This window comes from Pongo pygmaeus, chromosome 11, assembly GCF_028885625.2.
Source record: "Pongo pygmaeus isolate AG05252 chromosome 11, NHGRI_mPonPyg2-v2.0_pri, whole genome shotgun sequence".
Taxonomy (NCBI): domain Eukaryota; kingdom Metazoa; phylum Chordata; class Mammalia; order Primates; family Hominidae; genus Pongo; species Pongo pygmaeus.
The window spans coordinates 103,774,021-103,796,450 of NC_072384.2; the positions used below are offsets into that span (position 1 = coordinate 103,774,021).

At 39.3% G+C, this 22,430-nt stretch overlaps 1 protein-coding gene across 10 annotated transcripts in view; it reads right to left on the reverse strand.

Annotated features, from left to right (window-relative positions):
- The window catches only part of RAPH1 (Ras association (RalGDS/AF-6) and pleckstrin homology domains 1), a 105,497-nt gene that overhangs the window by 40,830 nt on the left and 42,237 nt on the right, over positions 1–22,430 (reverse strand). For 7 of the 10 annotated variants that reach the window (XM_054479189.2, XM_063648373.1, XM_063648374.1 and 4 more), the window contains 4 exons: positions 20,546–20,665; positions 16,528–16,633; positions 14,916–15,421; positions 2,395–2,475 (listed from right to left, as the gene is read on the reverse strand). In XM_054479189.2, the coding sequence (XP_054335164.1) occupies positions 2,395–2,475; positions 14,916–15,421; positions 16,528–16,633; positions 20,546–20,665 (813 nt within the window). The remainder of the gene's footprint in view (positions 1–2,394; positions 2,476–14,915; positions 15,422–16,527; positions 16,634–20,545; positions 20,666–22,430) is intronic. The other 3 variants (XM_054479190.2, XM_063648376.1, XM_063648377.1) reach the window with 1 other exon arrangement.

Here is a 22,430-nt window from a genome sequence, read left to right on the forward strand (position 1 = left end):
GTGTATACTCTGTCACATGCCAGTAAATGATAGGAGAGATCTGGAATTCCTTTTAACAGAATTAAAAGCTAAATAATATTAAATTAGTGAAAACATGAAATTAATGTTATTAGTAAAAATTGTTTTAAAATATTTCATACTACTGTTGTCATATTTAAAATATATAGCACAGAAGGCTGGGAGTGGTGGCTCATGCCTGTAATCCCAGCACTTTGGGAGGCTGAGACAGGTGGATCACCTGACGTCAGGAGTTCAAGACCAGCCTGGCCAACATGGCGAAACTCCATCTCTACTAAAAATACAAAAATTAGCCAGGTGTGGTGGCGCACTCTTGTAGTCCCAGCTACTTGGGAGGCTGAGGCGGGAGAATCGTTTGAACCCAGGAGGCAGAGATTGCAGTGAGCCGAGATGGCACCACTGTACTACAGCTTGAGCAAAAGAGCAAGACTCCATCTTAAAGAAATAAAATATGGCCGGGCGCAGTGACTCATGCCTGTAATCCTAGCACTGTGGGAGGCCGAGGCGGGAGGATCATGAGGTCAGATCGATACCATCCTGGCTAACACGGTGAAACCCTGTCTCTACTAAAAATACAAAAAATTAGCCAGGCAAGGTGGCGGGCGCCTGTAGTCTCACCTACTCGGGAGGCTGAGGCAGGAGAATGGCGTGAACCTGGGAGGCGGAGCCTGCAGTGAGCCAAGATCGCGCCACTGCACTCCAGCCTGGGCAACAGAGCGAGACTCCATCTCAAAAAAAAAAGAAAAAGAAATAAAATATATAGCATGATGAAAAACCTACACTGTAAAAAAAACAGATATCAAATGATTTTATTACTACCATCTCATCCCACATTATAAAACTGAAATTATTTTGTCATTACAATTATAAATAATCTTATCTCATTTGCAAGAATTTTACATGCTCCCATTTTCTCTACTTGCCTATAAACTGTCTTAGCACATTATCTCCACTTCAATTAAGATTATTTCCTTTTTTCTCATAGTATATACAAGTATGTCATTATCTGCTATCACTTATAACATGTTTCAGTTCTGGGGTCCACTCATATTTCTATTCTTTTTCCTATACTTCTTGTTTAAAAAAAAAAAAAAGAAAAAAAGCCTTCTGATCTCACTTCTCTTAAACCCAAAGTTCTTGATTATAGGTAGCTGTAAGATTTGACTACTTCATTATGTCTTTTAATAGTGGCAGCTAAGCATTTACATACTAAAACAGATATTTATTACAAATTACTTGTTATTTCTCCTTCATAGGTGTTGGGGCATTACATTCATATAAAAAGTAGGTATGTAAGTAGGTTATATTATTTACAAATTTTACTTGGACAGTAAAGATGGTGTTAGAAATCATCACAAAGGTAATTTAAAATTTTGTTAGCCACATTAATTTTAAAAAGTATAAAAAGAAAACACTGAAATATTCATATATTTTAGTTAACCAAAAATATCCAAAATTTTAACAAGTAATAAATACAAATAAATTTTGTTGTTTTTTTTTTTTGAGTCTTGCTCCGTCACTCAGGCTGGAGTACAGTGGTGTGATCTTGGCTCACTGCTGTTATCTTGGCTCACTGCAGCCTCTGCCTCTTGGGTTCAGGCAATTCTTCCGCCTCAGCCTCCTGAGTAGCTGGGATTACAGGCATATGTCACCAAGCCTGGCTAATTTTTGTATTTTTAGTAGAAATGGGGTTTCGTCATGTTGGCCAGGCTGGTCTTGAACTCCTGGCCTCAAGTAATCTGCCCGCCTCCGCCTCCCAAAGTTCTGGGATTACAGGTATGAGCCAACACACCTGGCCATGAGATTTTTTTTACATTTTTGTTTCATAGTAAGTCTTTGAAGTCCAGTATGTATTTTATCCTTACAGCACACCACAATTTGGATTAACCACATTTTAAATATTTAATAGGTACACGTGGCTAGTGGCTACCATATGGAACAGTACACCTCTGAAGCATCCAGATTTGCCAACCACTGACTAAAGAATACATTTTTTTAAGAAAGAAACTAGGCTTTCAGTTAAGCATCAGTGTAGAAGAATCATTCCATTTGGTAGCTCTGCTGTAAAGAACAATTTGTTAGTATCTTAAGAAATTTACAAAAGCCCTTAGTTTCAGAATAAAGAAGGCATGTTGTTTCAGGTTCTAATACAAAAATCATCTACATCAATCATGCTACCACCTACATAATCATACCAGGAGTATTAATATTCAATGGTACCATAACTAAAGTTGCTTATTTGTTTTTGCTAATTTATTAAGTTTGGTTTAATTTTTACTTGAAAAACAAGTTATATGAAAAGGTTTCATCATTTGGAGTTCTAATGAATGCATTCCTCTTCATTAAGTCACGCCATGGCATGTTTATAGAACTTACAGGTGTCAGCTCAGCCTGTTCTTCTGTGAAGTCAATATGACGCTTGGTCTGCTTGCTGGAACATCTCAGAGAAATAGCATGCTGTGAAAATGCAGTAAGGAAGAAAATGATAGGTAAAGGAGGTGAAACGGGCAGCTCTCATTACCATGCAGGAAGAGAAAAAGATCAATGAAGTGAAACAAAACAGTAATGAAACAAAATAGTAATGAAAAGTTGCATGCAATTACCTTTCATTCTCTTATATGCAAAAATTATAAAGGTAAGACCCAGATGATCCTAACCCTTGATAATTTAAGGATAACCTCACTCCACTTCTGGATAGCAGAGTTCTATGAAATAATTGTGCAGAAACATTATGTCTAATACCAATTAATGCTAACAAACCTCAACTGGCCCTTAACCACTGTTTGGCAGTGCTCTTAATTTTTCCCCTTATGTTATACCTGTTCTAAGTCTCTATGTTCTTCAAGCTTCTAGCTTCCCTCTTCCCTCTCTTCATATGACTGCACTTCCCTCCATGTGAGAAAGCTACATCCATTTATCATGAGGATCTTCATCATTAGAATGTACCTTGTAATTATACCCATATTTTTATCCTCCCCATATTTTTATCCTCCCCTCGAATTCTAGATGAATAATGTGTTTTGTTTCCCCTTCCAAAGCTAAGCATGTTCTAGATCCCATTCATTTCCCCCTCCTAAAGAGAAAGTATCTTTAGTCTCTGATACTCAACTAATCAGTACATTGGGGGTGAGAAGAGGAAAATGTTCAATTCTTCTGGGTACCCTCCTCTTGTTAAAACTGTTTCTCCTCTCCACTGCCAAATTCCCTGAATTCATGCTAGAAGGTGCCTCCTCCACTTCCCAGCCACTCATTTTTCCCTTAATTTCTTGCAATTTCTTCCCTAAAGCCTTCATCCTTTGAGTTATAATGTATTCTGTAATTCATTCTCAAAGTCATCAATAACTTTTTTTTTTTTCCTCAGACGGAGTCTTGCTCAGTCGCCCAGGCTGGAGTGCAAGTGGCACGATCTCAGCTCATTGCAAGCTCCACCTCCCGGGTTCACGCCATTCTCCTGCCTCATCCTCCTGAGTAGCTGGGACTACAGGCGCCCGCCACTACGCCCAGCTAATTTTTCTGTATTTTTAGTAGAGATGGGGTTTCACCGTGTTAGCCAGGATGGTCTCAATCTCCTGACCTCGTGATCCACCCTCCTCAGCCTCCCAAAGTGCTGGAATTACAGACACGAGCCACCGCGCCCGGCTTGTCATCAAGAACTTTTTAACCAAAAAGGTTTTCTGTCTTTTCCATCATAGTTTCTACCACACTGTACCAAAATCACTTGTTTGGTTGTCTATATCCTCCCCTCCATCCCTCCATACAATAAATTATCACTTCATAAGGACATCATTTTTTGTTTTTTGTTTTTTTTTTGAGATGGAGTCTCACTCCGTCGCCCGGGCTGGACTGCAGTGGCACAATCTCAGCTCACCGCAACCTCCACCTTCCAGGTTCAAGCAATTTTCCTGCCTCAGCCTCCCGAGTAGCTGGGATTACAGGCACCCGCTACCCCACCTGACTAGTTTTGTACTTTTAATGGGGATGGGATGTCACCATTACGGCGAGGCTGGCCTTGAACTCCTGACCTCAAGCGATCTGCCCACCTCCACCTCCAAAAGTTCTGGGATTACAGGTGTGAGCCACCACGCCCAGCCAACATTGTGTATTATATTCCAGTTTTATCCCTTACACCCCACCACAGTGCCCTAGGCACTCAAATGTTTACAGAATATATGAATAACTTTCTGCTTGGCCTGCATGCCACATGCTTGGCCAGACCAAGATTTTTTGTTTTTCCCTGTGTATTTTCTCATTAAGCATATTCTGTTTCAATTACTACATCAACAGGAGGCCTATCAAATCTATACTGCCAATATCCCTGTTGTTAGGAAACGAATTAAATTAAATTAAATTAAATTAAACCCTGTTGTTAATACTGAAGTATTAACGAATATAAGGGAATGATAAATGCAACCAACTCTCAAATGATTCAGGAAAAATAAATATAGACATAGAAAAATCATGTGGTAAAATGTTAAAAATTACTGAATCTGGCTAATGAATTTCATGAGTTCTTTGTACTATTCTTTAAAGGTTTTGTAAGTATAATATTATTTCAAAATAATTTTTTTGAAAAAATCTATTCTTTCTGGACTCAATCTTGCACAAGTGTCCATTATATTTCCAAATGCTTACTGGCTAAACTTTCTAAAAACCTAAATCTGGCGGTGGCTCACGCCTGTAATCCCAGCCCTTTGGGAGGCTGAGGCGGGTGCATCACTTGAGGTCACGAGTTCAAGAACAGCCTGGCCAACATATTGAAACTCCATTTCTACTGAAAATAAAAAAAATAGCCAGGGGTGGTGACTTGTGCCTGTAGTTCCACCTAGCTACTCCGGAAGCTGAGGCAGAATTGCTTGAACCCCGAGGCCAGAGGTTGCAGTGAGCCGAGATGGCGCCACTGCACTCCAGCCTGGGCAACAGAGCGAGACTGACTCAAAAAAAAAAAAAATTAAATCTGAAGTATTCAACAAGAGATGATTGCCTATGTTACATGTAAAACAGTATGACAGAATACTATAGCTATTATTCAGTGTACTCTTACCAGAAAAGGATATATGTGAAGTGAAAAAACAATACAAAATAGTAAATAAACAAAGATTAAAAATTTAGGTTACATTAACATGAATAAAAAGGGATTATAGAATAATATAGCTTTTTAATGTTAATTAGGTCTATTTCCATAAAGTACTTATTTTCTTACCAAAAAATATTATCTGCTCCAAGTCTAATATTTACCTACTCTTTATCACTACTTTCATAAATCTAAAAGCTGTGCTCAAAATATGTAACAAAAATGTCCAGTGAGTCTCCTCTCCCATGGGGAAAAAAATGAATTTAAAGGTCAATTCTCTGTATAAATTTTGCTATACATTTTCTCAGTTTTGAAAACTTTCATTTGTATTACAAAGTGTTGCATCATTTGTGTTTGATAAAAACTTTCTATCAATCTTATTAAAAACTCACCACAAATCTCTGCAAAGTAAGTTATGAATCACTACTTTCTTGAACTGAATCTGTAACATGTTAAAACAAAGTGCCATTTACAAGCCAGAGTCCTTGGGGTTGGGGTGGGAATGCACATATTAAAAAGCATTCATCTGGCCAGGCGCAGTGGCTCATGCCTGTAATCCCAGCACTTTGGGAGGCCCAGGCGGGTGAATCACTTGAGGTCAGGAGCTCGAGACCAGCCTGGCCAACAGGGCAAAACTCCGTCTCTAAAAAATCACAAAGACAAGCCGGGTGTGGTGGTGCGTGCCTATAGTCACAGCTACTGGGGAGGCTGAGACACGAGAATCGCGTGAACCCAGGAGGTGGAGGCTGCAGTGAGCGGAGATTGCGCCACTGCACTCCATCCAGCCTAGGCGAAAGAGCAAGACCCTGTCTCAAAAAATAAATAATAAAAAATAAAAAAAGTAAAAACCATTTATCTGAACACAGGAGCCAAACCATTATAAAGAAATGGCCTTGTACCAAAGTAGTGGTTACAAATAAAACACTTCCTTGTGATAGCTAACACTTTAGATTACAACTGGAAAGAAGTGGAGGCTTATGACCACTCATTAGTGTTTCAATAAAATAGATTTCCATCATCTTTACTGACACATGTATGCATTTTCCACAAACAGTATGTTGAAAGTAAGTATGGCCTGATGGTTAAGAATGGAGACCCTGGTGCTACAGTGCCTGGGTTCAAGCCCCAGCGTAGCCATTTATTGGCAAGGTCATTCTGGGCCTATCATTTAATCTGTTTCCTCATGTGTAAAATGGGGGTAATCACAGCACTGATCTTCAAAGGTTGGTATAAAAATTATGAATGATTAATATTACTACTAAGAGTGGGAACCTGCCAGCCCTCATCTTAATTTTTATTTAAGCTTTATTTAGTTTAGAGCTAGAGTTTAACTTAATTTTCCTTAAAATATTTTTAAAAATACAAAAACACCACAAGATGGGGATATTATAACATACGTCTCTTTGCCTTTTTCTCTCCTGCCCATGTAGTTAGTTCTGTCTCTAGGTCCAGCTCTGAGAGCACTGGCCAGTCTACTCGTCTTGATTTTCCTTCAGTTCTGTGATGAAGGAGCATGATACGGTGGTATGAGATCTACAACCAGTATGTTTGGGTTCAAACCCTTGGGCAAGTTATTTAGTCACTGTCTACCTCTGTTCCTTCCATTGTAAAAGAGGGATAATTGTGCCCTCCACAAGGTGTTGGGCTCTGCACAATGTGTGTTAAGACATAAAGCACAATGGCTAACAGAACAAGAACTCAATTTTTCTATTTTGCCCCCTTTTCTCTTTATTCTGCTCTCCTTCTACTGGATATTATATAGCCAGTAAATCTGTGAATGTTTTTAAAACTATTTCTTTTTGTTTTATAGCCCCTATCCATTTTAAATAGATGAATATATATACGTATTTTTTTTTTTGAGATGGAGCCTCGCTCTGTCACCCAGGATGGAGTACAGTGGCATGATCTTGGCTCACTGCAACCTCCACCTCCTGGATTCAAGTGATTCTCCTGCCTCAGCCTCCCGAGTAGCTGGGATTACAGGCGTCTGCCACCACGCCAGGCTAATTTTTTTTTTTTTTTTGTATATTTTTAGTAGAGACGGGGTTTCACCATGTTGGCCAGGCTGGTCTCAAACTTCTGACCTCAAATGATCCGCCCGCCTCGGCCTCCCAAAGTATTAGGATTACGGGCGTGGGCCACTGCACCAGGCCAGATGAATATATTTCTATTATTGTCTAAAAAAAGGTCCTTCACCAGCCCTCCACAAACCCAAAACAAAAACAGACCTAAACCTAAATAAAGATTCTTTTTACTTCTGCAGAAAAAAAAAATCACACAGATTTCCAAGAAACACAAACAGTAAGAGTCAAGGCATATGTGCCAGTGATTATTGGGGGGGTGTATTTGAAATATGTTTGTGTGAATTAGGCTTTTCCCCTGGGTTTCACTAAATCTTCAGCCTCTTTTTTCATCTGATACCTATTCCTTTATTTTATTTTACTTTTTGAAACGGAGTCTCGCTGTCACCCAGGCTGGAGTGCAGTGGCATCATCTCAGCTCACTGCAACCTCTGCCGCCCAGGTTCAAGTGATTCTCCTGCCTCAGCCTCCCAAGTAGCTGGGATTACAGGTGCCCGCCACCACGCCTGGCTAATTTATGTATTTTTAGTAGAGATGGGGTTTCACCATGTTGGCCAGGATGGTCTGGTACTCATGACCTCAGGTGATCCGCCCGCCTTGGCCTCCCAAAGTGCTGGGATTACAGGCGTGAGCCACTGTGCCAACCTTACCTATTCCTTTAAATTTAGCAAAAGGTTTTGCTGAATCTTAAGAAAACTTGATGATTATGTATATTATGATGAAAAAAATCCTTTGCATCTGCTATAAACTAATAGCTTTACAAAGTATTTTCATTTTAAAAATACACTGTCATGTATAAAATTCCAAATTCCAATTAAATGGGCATGATGTCGTATGCCTGAGGTCCCAGCTACTCAGGAAACTGAGGCAGGAGGATCCACTGAACCCAGGGAGCAGAGGTTACAGTGAGCCAAGATGGCACCACTGCACTCCAGCCTGGGGGACACAACGAGAATCTGTCTCAAAAAAACAAAACAAACAAAACAAAAAAAGGTAATAATAGGGCAGAGTAAGGGGAGCTCCATTTTTAAATAGCATGATCAAAGAACGCCTCAATAAGTGACATTTGAGCAAATTCCAGAAGGTAGCTAGGAGTATGTTACACTGAAGACGGGAAAGGCGTCCGGGCATGGTTGAATAAGTGCAAAGGCTAAGAGACAAGCTCTGGCTACTGGCTGAGAACAAGTATGGGATAGTATGGCTAGTGGGGTAAGGGACAGAAGGAAGAAAAATAGGTGGTAATGGGAAAGTAGATCAGGCAAGGCTTTATAGGCCATTATAGGGGTTTGGGCTATACCTTGAGATGCAAAGCCTTTAGGTTTGAAAAGAGATGATCTGACTTACCTTTCAAAAGGATCACTCTGGCTGCAGTGTGGATGATAGACTTAAGGGAGAAAGGTGAATGCAGAAAGACCAGATGGAAGCCTATTCAAAAATCTAGATCAAGATGATGTTGGCTTGGTGGCAGTGAAGGTGGTGAGAAGTGATCACATTCTAGATATATTCTGAAGATAAGGCCAACAGAATTTGCTGCTGGATTGGAAGGGAGGTAGAAAGAAAATAAGTAGATAAAGACTCCAAGGAGTTTGCTTGATGAACTAGACAGATGGAATATCCATTAACTGAGATAGAGAAGACAGTGGGAGAAATAAGTTTGAAGAGAAAGAGCAGGACTTTAGGTTTAGACCAGTTAAATTTGAGCAATCTATTTATGATGGTTAATTTTAGGTATAAACTTCACTGGATTAAGGAATACCTAGAGAACTGGTAAAGCATCTGGGTATGTCTGTGAGAGTGTTTCCAGAGGAGACGGTGTGTGAACCAGGACTGAGTGGGGAAGATCCACCCTCATTGTGGGTAGGCACTATCCAATTGACTGAGGGCCCCAGATAGAACAAAAAAGGCAGAGAAAAGGTGATTTCCTCCCTATCCTTCCTAGAGGTGGGACACTCTGCTCCTGCTCTTGGATATCAGAACTCCAGGCTCTCCAGTCTCTGTACTGCAGGCCTTATACCAGCAGCCTCCCTTGGGTACCCAGGCCTTCAGCCCAGGAGTGATAATTATACCATGGGCTTTCCTGGTTCCGAGGCTTTCTGACTTGGACTGAGTCACACTACCACCATCCTAGGGTCTCCAGCTTGCAGACAGCCTGTCATATGACTTCTCAGCCTTCATAATGGTATGGGCCAATTTCCATAATAAATCCCCACTCATATCCTATTGGTTCTATCTCTCTGGAGAAATATAATACACAATTAGACATCCAAATAGAGATATTGATTAGAGATGGAATATATGCACCTGGAGTTCAGGAGAGAGGGACTGGCCAAAGATACCTATATTTCCTTGAATCTAAGAAGATTTGATGCTGGTACTTTCTTGATCTTTATTAGAAACTTTCAACAGAAGGACTTCATACAACATACTATAACTGCCACCTTGCTGACCCGTGACTAACAGGTGCCACACGATTTAAAATGTGGTTTCTCAACCTTGGCACTATTTTGGGCCAGATAATTATCCTTCATGTGGGCTGTCCTGTGCACTGTAGGATGTTTAGCAGCACCTCTGGCCTCTACCCACGAGATGCCAGTAGTAGCACACTCCCTTGATGGACAACCATAAATGTTGCATATCCCCAGCAGGACAAAGTAGCCCAAGTTGTGAAGCATTGTTTTACAGGGATTAAAATGGGGGTGGGAAGATGGGGGAAAAAAGTATACGGCTGAGTGGTAACCAATTTAGCAAATCCAAGAGAAGCTGAATGCTGGACCAGCACTGGAGAAAAGCAGAGGAGCACTCAATTTATATCGTGTAACCTCAGAAGTCCTCAGAAGCAAGAGTAGACAGGTGATGGTGAGACTAAAAGCAGGAAGAATGGTTGAAAACACATTTAAGAAAGCAGCTAATTCTCAGATTCCCTCCTTTACTCACTCGCCCACCAGCAGTGGTCTCAGGTACAGATTAACATTCACTCACAAGACCCAACAGACCATAGCTTGAAGCCAGATTCACTCAGTTCTGAATAAATAAAAAGAGACATGCCATCTTCTGAGGGAGTCCATATAGCTCACCACAGGCCCTTTTTGGGCCCATAAATAGCTCATTGTAAGGGAAAGAGACCACATGGTAAGTGCAGAAAACACCCTGGCTTAGGGAAACTTCGTGCTCCACGGGAACCAGCAGTACCTTTTAACAGCCAGTGAGGGTAAGTTCCAGGGCCCCTTAAAGAACATGTTCATGCTCATTTATAAGAGTTACACTGCTGGCCAGGTGCAGTGGCTGCCACAGTGTAATCCCAGCACTTTGGGAGGCCGAGGCAGGTGGATCACTTGAGGTCAGGAGTTCGAGACCAGCCTGGCCAACATGGCGAAACCCTGTCTCCACTAAAAAAAAGAAATACAAAAATTAGCCAGGCATGGTGGCATGTGCTTGTAATCCCCGCTACTCGGGAGGCTGAGGCATGAGAACCATGTGAACCTGGGAGGCGGAGGTTGCAGTGAGCTGAGATTGCACCACTGCACTACAGCCTGGGCAACAGAGTGAGACTCTGTCTCAAAAAAAAAAAAAAAAAAAAAAAAAAAAAGAGTTACACTGCACACCACGAAGTCAAGGTCTGTGTCTTTTCATAGGCTAATTTATTCATTCATGGACAGTCTTCCTGGTTCATATACACTCACCAACAGGGGTCAATTTCACAATAAACAATATTACCTGGAGATATTCTATATTTAATTCTTAATCCAGTATGTGTCCAGGAAAAGAATGCTAGGAGAAGGAAAACCCAAGGTCACCTTCCACAAAGAAAAAGACTCAGACCTACTGTTAACCCTCTCTACCTAGAGCAGTGGTGACTCTCAACTGGGGGTGGATTTTGTCCTACAAGGAACATGTAACAATGTCTGCGGATGTTTTTAGTTGTCACAACTGAAGAAGGTATGTGTACTACTGACATCTAGTGTGTACAGGCCAGGGATGCTGCTAAAAATCCTACAGTGCATAGGACAGCCACTCACAACAGAAAACTATCTAGCCCAAATGTCAATAGTGCTGGTAGCTGAGAAACCCTGACCTAGAAGGATTTGATGAAAGTTCACAGACTGGAACAATGGGGACCATCCTCATGTTCCAACCCTTCTTTCCCAAATGGGCTACTAAAACACCGGCAGCCAGCATAGAAGACTGGAAGAATCTTCTCCAGAGAAGCTCACCAGCCTAAGAAAAAAGACCTAAGGATAATCCTGAAGACTACAAAAAAAAAAAAAAAAAGAAAAGAAAAGAAATAAATAGAATTTTAAGAAGATGCAATTAATGGAACGCTAATTTGGCTTGAACCAGAGAGATTTAATCAACTGGGAGAAAGTCTGAAGTTGAAATAGTGATCACCATATAGAAAATTAAATATTTTAAAAAATATATTCATTCCAGTAAAAGTAAAATGATATTCCAGAAACAGGATGTAGTCATTAAGAGTATATGGAGGTTAGCAGTAAATTGCAAGTATATAGTCATTTTAACATAAACACTGAATATTAGCTCAATCAAAATATATTTGGAGAATGGAAAAACAGCAAAGGAGAAGTGAGAAGAAGTTGTATACAGACAGCTATACCCTCCATCTTCTGGAGCAGAGTGAGAAGTCAATAGGTAATACATACCACTAAAAAAAAAAAAATCAAGAAATGGCAATGTGTATGTAGATTTAATGATAGAGAGGTAAATTCCCTAAGAATCAGCTAAATGAGCAAAAATTGCTTACCTCTGGGAGCAAAATATGATGTGTATGTGAGTAGAGGATAGTTTTCTGTAACATATCTCATAGAACTATTTAACGCCATGCATGAAAAACTAAAATATTTTTAAAACTGTATTTGCATTTAAAGACAATTTGATACATGAGTTCAGGATATATTAAGCTTGCCTCAGTTTACTTTATTTGAATCAGAACAGACTAGACCTAGGAAAAAAGCAAACGGAAGCAAGTTCCGGGTTTGTTAAACCACCTTTCTATACTCCTAGGTGAGGCAAAAGAACAGGCTAGCTAGATAAGGCTTTTTAACTCCTTTCCCTGCTATAGTCCCAGTTTACTCACCAAACCTTACATTAAACTCTTATATTAAACATTATACCATTGAGTACTGGTATCTTTGCAGTATTCACAGTGATATCCATGGATACCACTAGATACCATTTGAAGTGCGCTTGCTGGGAGAGAGGAACTGTTCATGTTTTACTTCAATTTGCCCTTATATTGTATGAACTTTTATAACGAGCACATTTTACAGACAGAAAGATAGACATGCATACGGTATTAGAAGATCCTTAATGATTAGTTTATAACTTGTCCTCACGCATCTTAATCCAACTCAAAATACTGTAAACTGATTGGAAGGAATATCAACGTACAAAACAAAGAATGGCCAAGAAAGCACATCCTTAACAAAATATTGCTCATATCCTAGCAGGTAAATCTAAAGGACATGAAATGATACATATTAAGTAGCTTGTGCTAAATATAATTCCCAGGTATCACAAAATAGAAATCGTTTTTTTTTTTTTTTTCCTTTTTTTTTTGGAGATGGAGTCTTGCTCCGTCGCCAGGCTGGAGTGCAGTGGTGCGATCTCGGCTCACTGCAACCTCCAACTCCCTAGTTCAAGTGATTCTCCTACCTCAGCCTCCCGAGTAGCTGGGATTACAGGCATGCGCCACCACATCCAACTAATTTTTTTTGTATTTTTAGTAGAGACTGGGTTTCACCATGTTGGCCAGGATGGTCTCGAACTCCTGACCTCAGGTGATCCACCCGCCTCGGCCTCCCAAAGTGTTGGGATTACAGGTGTGAGCCACCATGCCCGGCCTAGAAATCAGTTTTCAAGTTCTCTATAGAATATATACCACTTAGATAAGTTTCATTTCAAATAAGTGAAAGTTTATTCTTCAGGTTGGTAAGATTTCGCTTTCTTTGAAATAACTCAAGTTTATCTCCAAACCACCATGATTCATACTCCTTTTGTGCTCCACAGTACCAAAAACAAAGCTACGCACATGGGTGGATACCAAGAGTTACTGACTGATGGAAATTAATCCAAAGAATTAAATAAGTTACGAAAAAAAAATCAATGATGTCAAGTAATAGTTAAAATTCAAGATTTTACTTTAGTACTGATTATTGATAAATAGATTCTTTTATGCCATATTAGAATATTGTAAACACAAGCTTATTGGAAAGGTTGACTTAACTTTGCCCCACTTTTCTTCTTTCTTGCTGCTACCAGATGACAGAATTACCATCTCTTTGATGAAAAGAACTCAATAAAGGATTCTCTTTCACCAAACTCAGCTTTTGTTGAACTTGTTATCGCAAATCTATTCCCTATCTTATCCAGTCACACGCTGAAAAAAATTCCATCTTTTAAAAATCTGTTCATGAGTAACTTACGGTTCTCTGAACCACCCTATCAGGAAGGCAGATATAGTACTATGAACTATGGCTGGGTGCTGTGGCTCACACCTGTAACCCCAGCACTTTGGGAGGTGGGCGGATCACGAGGTCAGGAGTTCGAGACCAGCCTGGCCAACTTGGTGAAACCCTGTCTCTACTAAAAATACAAAAATTAGCCAGGCATAGTGGCACGCGCCTGTAATCCCAGCTACTCAGGAGGCTGAGGCAGGAAAATCACTTAACCTGGGAGGCAAGGTTGCAGTGAGCCAAGATCACGCCATTGCACTCCAGCCTGGGTGACAGAACGAGACTCTGTTTATGAAAAAAAAAAAAAAAAAAAAAATCTGTTTATGAACAACTTTTGGTTCTCTGAACCACCCTATTAGGAAGGCAGATATAGTACTATGAACTCCATTTTACTTGTGAGAAATTGATGTTTAAGAGAATAACTCACTTAAGGTCCCATGGGTAGTGAGTGGCAAGGAAAACTCAGAATCAAGTTTCCTGATTCCACACCTGGTGGCCCTTTCCAATATACCATACTGACTCTTCGATAATGAAATGGAGGGCCAGGCACAGTGGCTCACACCTGTAATCCCAGTACTTTGGGAGGCCAAGGTGGTTGGATCACCTGAGGTCAGGAGTTCGAGACCAGCCTGGCCAACATGGTGAAACCCCATCTCTACTAAAAATATGAAAATTAGCTGGGCATGGTGGTGAGCGCCTGTAATCCCAGCTACTTGGGAGTCTGAGGCAGGAGAATCACTTGAACCTGGGAGGTGGAGGTTGCAGTGAGCTGAGATCACGCCACTGCACTCCAGCCTGGGCATGAGTTGTACAAGAGTACAAACTCCATCTCAAAGGAAAAAAGAAGAAAAAAAAAAAAAAGATAATGGAGTTAACCCTGTAAACTAGAATCTTGGAGGACCACAATGGTGATATGAGTGTTTAAGTTTTACTTTAAATCAACATATATTAAATAACTAAATGGCTTTGCGAATCATTTTAATTTTTCAAATCATGTGAAATGACTCATACTACAATAAAAAATGTCATTCAAGAACTTCCAAATACTATAGTCACGAGAATAAAAAAGAAACTAAATTTCTTCTAAATCATCTTTGTGCCACTACTATATCTGATAATATATTCCTTCTGTACTCTTGAAACCTATCTCAGAAGTATCTTTGACAAATTATAAATGTAGACGAATTTAAGAAGTTAATTAAAATTAATTATTTTAATATAATTTCTCCTTTATTTTAATAACAAAATACCAGGGAAAAAGTTCCATCTATTTACCTCAGTAATTGGCTGCCCTTGATGTGTCAAATCCAGCTCTTGAGGGCGTGTTACTTTATCAATATCCAAAGAGTCCATGCTGGAGGCTGCAGAAGTGATGCTGGAACGGGAGGAATTACTAATAGAGCGTACTTCAGCATCACTCACTGTGCCTGCAGACGCGGTTCTTCTGTGCTGATTAGTTACTAAGGGTTTAGTATCTTCTAGTACAGATTGCTGAGCAGCCTCATCCATACTCAAAGAGGCCTGTTCTAACTGTGCAGTGACGTCATCCAGGGAGTAGCTGGCATGGGAAGGTTTAGCTATCCTATTAGATGAAGAAGATAATCCTTTCAAGGTGCCATGTTTCGATGTATGTCGGCTAACGGGCAATTTCTGAGTAGCTTTCGTTTCTGTGATTTGACGCTTACTGTTTCCTGAACCAATGCTGCTGAGCTCCTGCTCTATAGAGCAAAGATCAGCCATCAAGGCATCCAGATCCACAGTCTCTCCCTGATTCAGAGCTTCTGCAATGAACAACACATAATGTTTCCAGAATTTATACATTATATTATAAATCAGTTAATAAATGCAGGTGATGAAGAAAAAGAATATGTTCTGTTGGGCCTAAAGCAAATAAAATTAAGTATTTCTGGTTTTTGTTTTAAATTCCAAGAGAAATTTTTAGAAGTACACAGTCCTCCTCTTTTAAGGCTTGTAATAATCAGAGGAGAATAAATTATGAGTTCGAAGACAAAAACACTACAAAAATCTTATACTGTTCCATGGTTTTAATCACATTCCTCTGTGCAACTTTTTACCACAGGCTTCAATATATTGTTAATATGATCAATGCTTTGGTAGAGATGTTAATACTGAGAGAGCTGAGGGCATAAAGAGAGAAGTCAAAAGTCTAAAAAATTACAGACTGACAGGTCAATATTATAAACTTGACTAGGTGGAATACAATAGATAAAGGCCACAGTGGCTGCTTTAAAAATTACTAACAAGTAACTTCACTGGACTTCAATCCAGTGAGAATGCAATTAAGTTTGCTGTGGGGTTCCACCTGGGTATGTACTTTGTCAATTATTAATAAAACCAACTATCTTTTAGTTATGTTCTAGTTTGCTTTTTTCTGTGATATTTTCAATTAGTAATATTAATAAAATACACAAATCAAGAAATTTAAGGGCTGGATGCAGTGGCTCATGACTGTAATCCCAGCACTTTGGGAGGCTGAGGCAGGCGGATCACCTGAGGTCAGGAGTTCGAGACCAGCCTGGCCAACATGGTGAAACCCTCTCTCTACTAAAAAAAAATACAAAATTAGCCAAGTGTGGTTGTGCATGCCTGTAATCCCAGCTACTTGGGAGGCTGAGGCAGGAGAATTGCTTGAACCCGGGAGGCAGAGGTTGCAGTGAGCCGAGATTGTGCCACTGAACTCCAGCCTGGGCGACAAAAGTGAAACTCTGTCTCAAAAAAAAAAAAAGAAAAAAGAAATTTAAGAACTTGGTCAAGTAATGCATGTAGCTTTTATATCGAGTTTTTATATTGGGAATTGCAGTTGTACTGCTCCTACATTATGTGACTTAGCACACTATTTTACATTTTATTTCCAATTACATCTTACCATTCAAGTTGTATATGGAGAAGCGATAAGAAAAGTTGGCCATGTTTGTTTCCTGGCGAAGAGGAGATCTTTTTACTGGTTCCATGGGCTTGTCAGAATCCAAACTCTTTATAAAAAGAAAGTTTAATAGTCATATTAAATTCAGGTTTCAATAATATAAAAAAGAAGAAGTTTGTTTTATGAGCAAGTGAACTGCCACACTATAATTAATAAAACCAAAGTTCTCCTAAGCAATAGACTTAAGGAAAAGTATAATCGTATTTCACATTATTATTTTGGTTATATTTATTTCAATCTTTAGATACATGCTTACTTTTTTTTTTTTGAAGATGAAGTCTCATCCTGTCACCCAGGCTTAAGTGCCGTGGCACAAGCTTGGCTCATTGCAACCTCTGCCTCCCGGGTTCAAGTGATCCTCCCGAGTAGTTGGGACCATAGGCATGTGCCACTATGCCTGGCTAATTTTTGTATTTTTAGTAGAGACAGGGTGTCACCATGTTGGCCAGGCTGGTTGCGAACTTCTGGCTTCAAGTGATCTGCCCACCTCCATCTCCCTAAGTGTTGGGATTACAGGCGTGAGCCACCATATCCAGCCTATGCTTACTTTTAAAGGCACCTGAGACTGTCATAGTTCAGAGTAAATATCTTTTCAAACATATTAAGTATAGTGACTGACTTCATTTTATATACATGCACTATAAAATAAGTGAGGTAAGTGAATATGGACATGGTAAGCTAAGAAATAGGTGTGATGGCTCACTTTGTAATCCCAGCACTTTGGCAGGCAGAGGCAGGCGGATCACCTGAGGTCAGAAGTTCGAGACCAATTTGGCCAACAGGGCGAAACCCCATCTCTACTAAAAGTACAAAAATTAGCTAGGCACAGTGGCGGGCGCCTGTAATCCCAGCTACTTGGGAGGCTGAGGCAGGAGAATCGCTTAAGCCTGGGAGGCAGAGGTTGCAGTGAGCCAAGATCACGCCACTGCACTCCAGCCTGGGCGACAGAGTGAGACTCAATCTCAAAAAAAAAAAAGGACATAGAAACCGCACAGAGAGTTCTGTTCTTTCTTTCCTCAAAGGGATTTGGTTTAGATCCAGGAAAGCCTCGATCTTTGCTATATTAAGTACCCTGAAGATAACGGACAGTTCTGGATTTAAAATTATTGAGACCCAAGACTAATTTTTTTAATAGAAAGTGATTACAAGTTCAAACAATGATGAAATATTCTTGTCCTTCTCCAGTTCTATCAAAAGGAGGGCAAATTGCAACCCAGCTACACTGCCTGTGACAAATCTTGAATCATACTGTATACTTTGGGTAGGGTGGCTTGTAAGTTACACTTGTAAGTTTAAATGATACTCTTTTCCTCTCTAACCTTTCTACAGCAAGGAAAAAAGATATTTACAACAGAGAAATTCAGAGAAAGGGTCAGTAGTTATTGTTTAATAGATTCAAAAAATATAAGGAATAGTGTTTTAAAACTTTAATTTCTATCTACCATAAGCATTGAACAAGCTTCAAATTTTAAAAGAATGCTGGATATTCTATTTGTTTATAATGCTATCTTTTTTTTTTTTTTTTTTTTGAGACAAAGTCATGCTCTGTTGTCCAGACACGAACTCTTAACCTTTTTAAAGGGGTTGCTGAGATTTTTATAAAAGCTATGAACCCTCTTCCAGAAAAATGCACACACATACAAAATTTTACAAACTATTTTAGAAGATTGACCAACTACCTAAAACTTTAAAACTTAAACTTGTTTTAATTCTAAATTGAAAATACCATACCACTGAGTATGTGATACAGGTGTACAGATAACACTGTAATGAACTAAAGTAATGAAATAAACAAGAAACTTGAGGTTTTAGCCACAAACGTCGTAAGTCAAACATCTCTTGAAAATCTCCCAAGTGTTTCAAAGCAACACATTAGCAGTGAGTCACACTATGCATCAGTTTTAATCTTTTTTTCTCTCTAAAGACAGATTTATATAATGAAAATAACAGTCACATCATTAGTGGCTCTTCACACTTTTATGTCAGGTAACTTAAAATACAGGTGAAAGTACAAGGTACCAAACCAGTAGAAACACCGTTTTCAGGGCAGCATCATGTAGTTCCTATTCCACCCAGAGCAGCTGGACTAATATCTACCTGCCTTTTCTCTTTTGGGCCCCTCCTCCCAAGCACGGACAATAAAACCACATGGTCAAGAACACCCCACATGTCAGCTGGCCCTTGCATACTTTTCTCCATGCATTATCATTTTCTGTTTGCTCTTCTTTGCCTCCTCTCTCTCCCAGCATAGAACTGCATAGCCTAGTGATAATCTCTATGCCTAAATCACCCTTTTTATAAATTAAGAATTAACACAGAAAGAATTTGGCAATTACAGACATAAGACATCTCTGACAAAAAATGTCACTTCTTCTGATTACAGATGAAGGGAATGATACCTATGAAATCCTAGTAGTTGAAAACATTCTTCCTTGGCCAGGTGCAGTGGCTCCCACCTGTAATCCCAGCAGTTTGAGAGGCCAAGGCAGGTGGATCACCTAGGTCAGGAGTTCAAGATCAGCTTGGCTACCATGGTGAAACTCTGTCTCTAATAAAAATACAAAACCAGCTGGGCATGGTGGCGCATGCCTGTAATCCCAGCTACCCGGGAGGCTGAGACAGGAGAACTGCTTGAACCCGGGAGGCAGTGGTTGTATTGAGCCGAGATCACACCACTGCACTCCAGCCTGGGCGACAGGAGTGAGACTCCGTCTCAAAAAACAAAAAAAAATTCCCCCTAAAATACAGTATTAACAGATTATGGTCACAAACATGTCTGCCTTTCAAAATGATCTAGCAAGAATTACACGAAGAGTTTATCACTTTGAATTCTAGATTGCTACAGAAATAAGCTGCTAGTAATTTAAGCTTCCACCTTGCCCACTTACTTTTCTTTAGTTAAGGAATCTCATACCTACACAATTTTACACAAATGTTCTTTCCAAAGACATTATGAGTAAATAAGTTTTGTTCTAATGTTCTCATTGGCATGAAGTTAAATTTATTTAATAAACATAACCATCTCCATACAGTGAATATAATGTATTACTGGGGCAATAATAACAGTACCCTTTTATTCTAAAAAGTGTGCTGGTTTAGAGGACAAGGTCACCTTCTTTAAAAACCCAAGATCGAATAAAGCAAAATGAAAAGATTTTGCCACTGTTTTAAAATGCAGCCCAGAATTAGGTTTTGTCAGTATTCTGCAATCATGTCATAGAAAATATTTACATGGGGCCGGGCACGGTGGCTCACGCCTGTAATCCCAGCACTTTGGGAGGCTGAGGCAGGCGGATCATGAGGTCAGGAGATCGAGACCATCCTGGCTAACACAGTGAAACCCCGTCTCTACTAAAAAATACAAAAAATTAGCCGGGCGTGGTGGCGGGCGCCTGTAGTCCCAGCTACTCAGGAGGCTGAGGCAGGAGAATGGTGTGAACCCCGGAGGCAGAGCTTGCAGTGAACCAAGATCGCGCCACTGCACTCCAGCCTGGATGACAAAAGCAAGACTCTATCTCAAAAAAAAAAAAAGAAAAAAGAAAATATTTTCATTATGTTGAAAATGTATTCAAATTTACTAAGGTAAATGGGTTTTCTAAAATTTAGACTTTTGAATTTCAGGCTTTAAAAGTTTTTAGCTAATTATCTCATTTATGAAACATATATATATACTTAATATATAGATATTACTTAATATATAGATATATAGATGATACTTAATATATAGATGAACACAGCCTCTCTCACAAGTATTTTTTTTTAACATCCTTAAAATAACCATAGATTCTTAATATCTTCTGTTCTAGAATGACTTCATTTACTTGTCAATACTTTGAACATTTCTTCCTTTCTGGCAATACTTTAAAATCTAACTTATATCCATATCCTCTTCTGCACATTAAACTTTTAACACAATGATGACTTCAAATCCTCAACCAGTTTTTCAAGCACTACGTCCGACCTGAGTGAGTTTGTCTAGTTCTCCAAGCCAGGCTCCAAACATTTTGTCCAGGTCCTGATCTTCCTTGTCACTGTCTTCTTCAGCACCATGATCAATTTCTTCATCTGATAGCTGCTCCATCTGAAATACAGACATTTGTGTAGAATGAATAGTAAGTTACAGGTTTAACTTGAAAAATTATGCCGTATATGCTCTGATATATATTATAAGCCTCTGAAGTCAAATCTTCAAAACTAGAAATTACATTCTAAAAGAAAATCTAAAGTCATTAATGGAGACAGTGTTCACAAGTGAGTAGAAACAAAGAATAAAGTTTCAAATTTTTTAGGAAACTGTAAAAGAAAAGCCAACAGTATCAAATTATGACCAGAATCACAACATTACTAAAAAAATTAACAGAGCACTCCTTTCAATCAGCAGAGGACATAACAGCAGTACAGTTCTCTCCACTACTAGATCCTAGGACACCCAAACACCACAAAGAAGCCATTTCAGAAGACTTTAATGGAGCAAGTTATTGTCCTGTTTATTCTGTAAAAATCTGTTTAGATACCAATAGGTACCCTGCAAAACCTTAGTCCAACAAGTATTTAAGAGAAAATTTGACAAAACAAAAATCTTCATCTAGTTTTGTTTCTATTCTACCCGCCTACCCTCACTTTCTATCCCATTTGTCTTCTTTCTCTACCTTACTTCCTCATTAGTTCCAACAAAACCCAAAAAGGAAACAGAATTGAAAACTTCTAAATCCAGATCCAAATCCTGTATGTGGTAACTTTTCAAATATAAGTCCCTTGAAAGAAGAAATTATTTTCCTTCTTCCCATTAATAAAATAGTGTGGCCGGGAGTGGTGGCTTGCGCCTGTAATCCCAGCACTTTGGGAGGCCGAGGCGGGTGGATCAACCTGTAGTCAGGGGTTTGAAACCAGCCTGGCCAACATGGTGAAACCCTGTCTCTACTAAAAATACAAAATTGGCCAGGCGTGGTGGTGCATGTCTGTAATCCCAGCTACTTGTGAGGCTGAGCCAGGAGAATCACTTGACCCTGGGAGACAGAGGTTGCAGTGAGCCAAGAACATGCCACTGCACTCCAGTCTGGGCAACAAGAGCGAAACTCCGTCTCAAAAAATAAATAAATAAAATAAAATAGGGTGATATCTGACATGGAACTTGCACATTATTTTGGGAAGATGGGAAGAAAAATTATATAAAACAATGTAAGATCAATGACTGATTAATCTGATAAATATAAATATTTCATTATTAAAGGCCCTGGGAAATCTTCAAATAAATACTAGCTTTGCTTAAACCAGCCAGCATATTCCAAAATTAAAATCAGGCAGGCATGTTAGTATGAACTTGAAACAAATTAAATGTTTTTTTTTTTCTTCAAGTTAGCAGATTATAACCTCTGGTTTACAAAGTTATGGTAGGTATTTTATGTTTCTTAATATCATAGTTACTGACTAAAATCTGATAAAATTTTATTTCTGGAAGAAAAACCAGCATATTCCTAAGTTATTTGACCACAATCCCTTTTCCTTCAACTTCTGTCCCAGGGACACAATGAATATCATCACCATATGTTACATTAAATACCCTTGACTCACATTTCTAAAACACAAATTTTGTTATGGTAGATACGCAATATTTGGAATATAGCCTGTCAGCTGGTTTAAGCAATTCCTCCAAGATTATATATGGTGTATGGGCATTCCATTAAAAAAGATATGCCTAATCTTTACTAACTTGATATACATATGCCATGGTATTAATGTGTCCCTTCCAAAACTCAAGTGTTGCCAATGTGATAGTATTAAGGGGTGGGGCCTTATAGAAGTGATTAGGCCATAAAGGCTCCTTCTTTATTAATGGTATTAAGGAT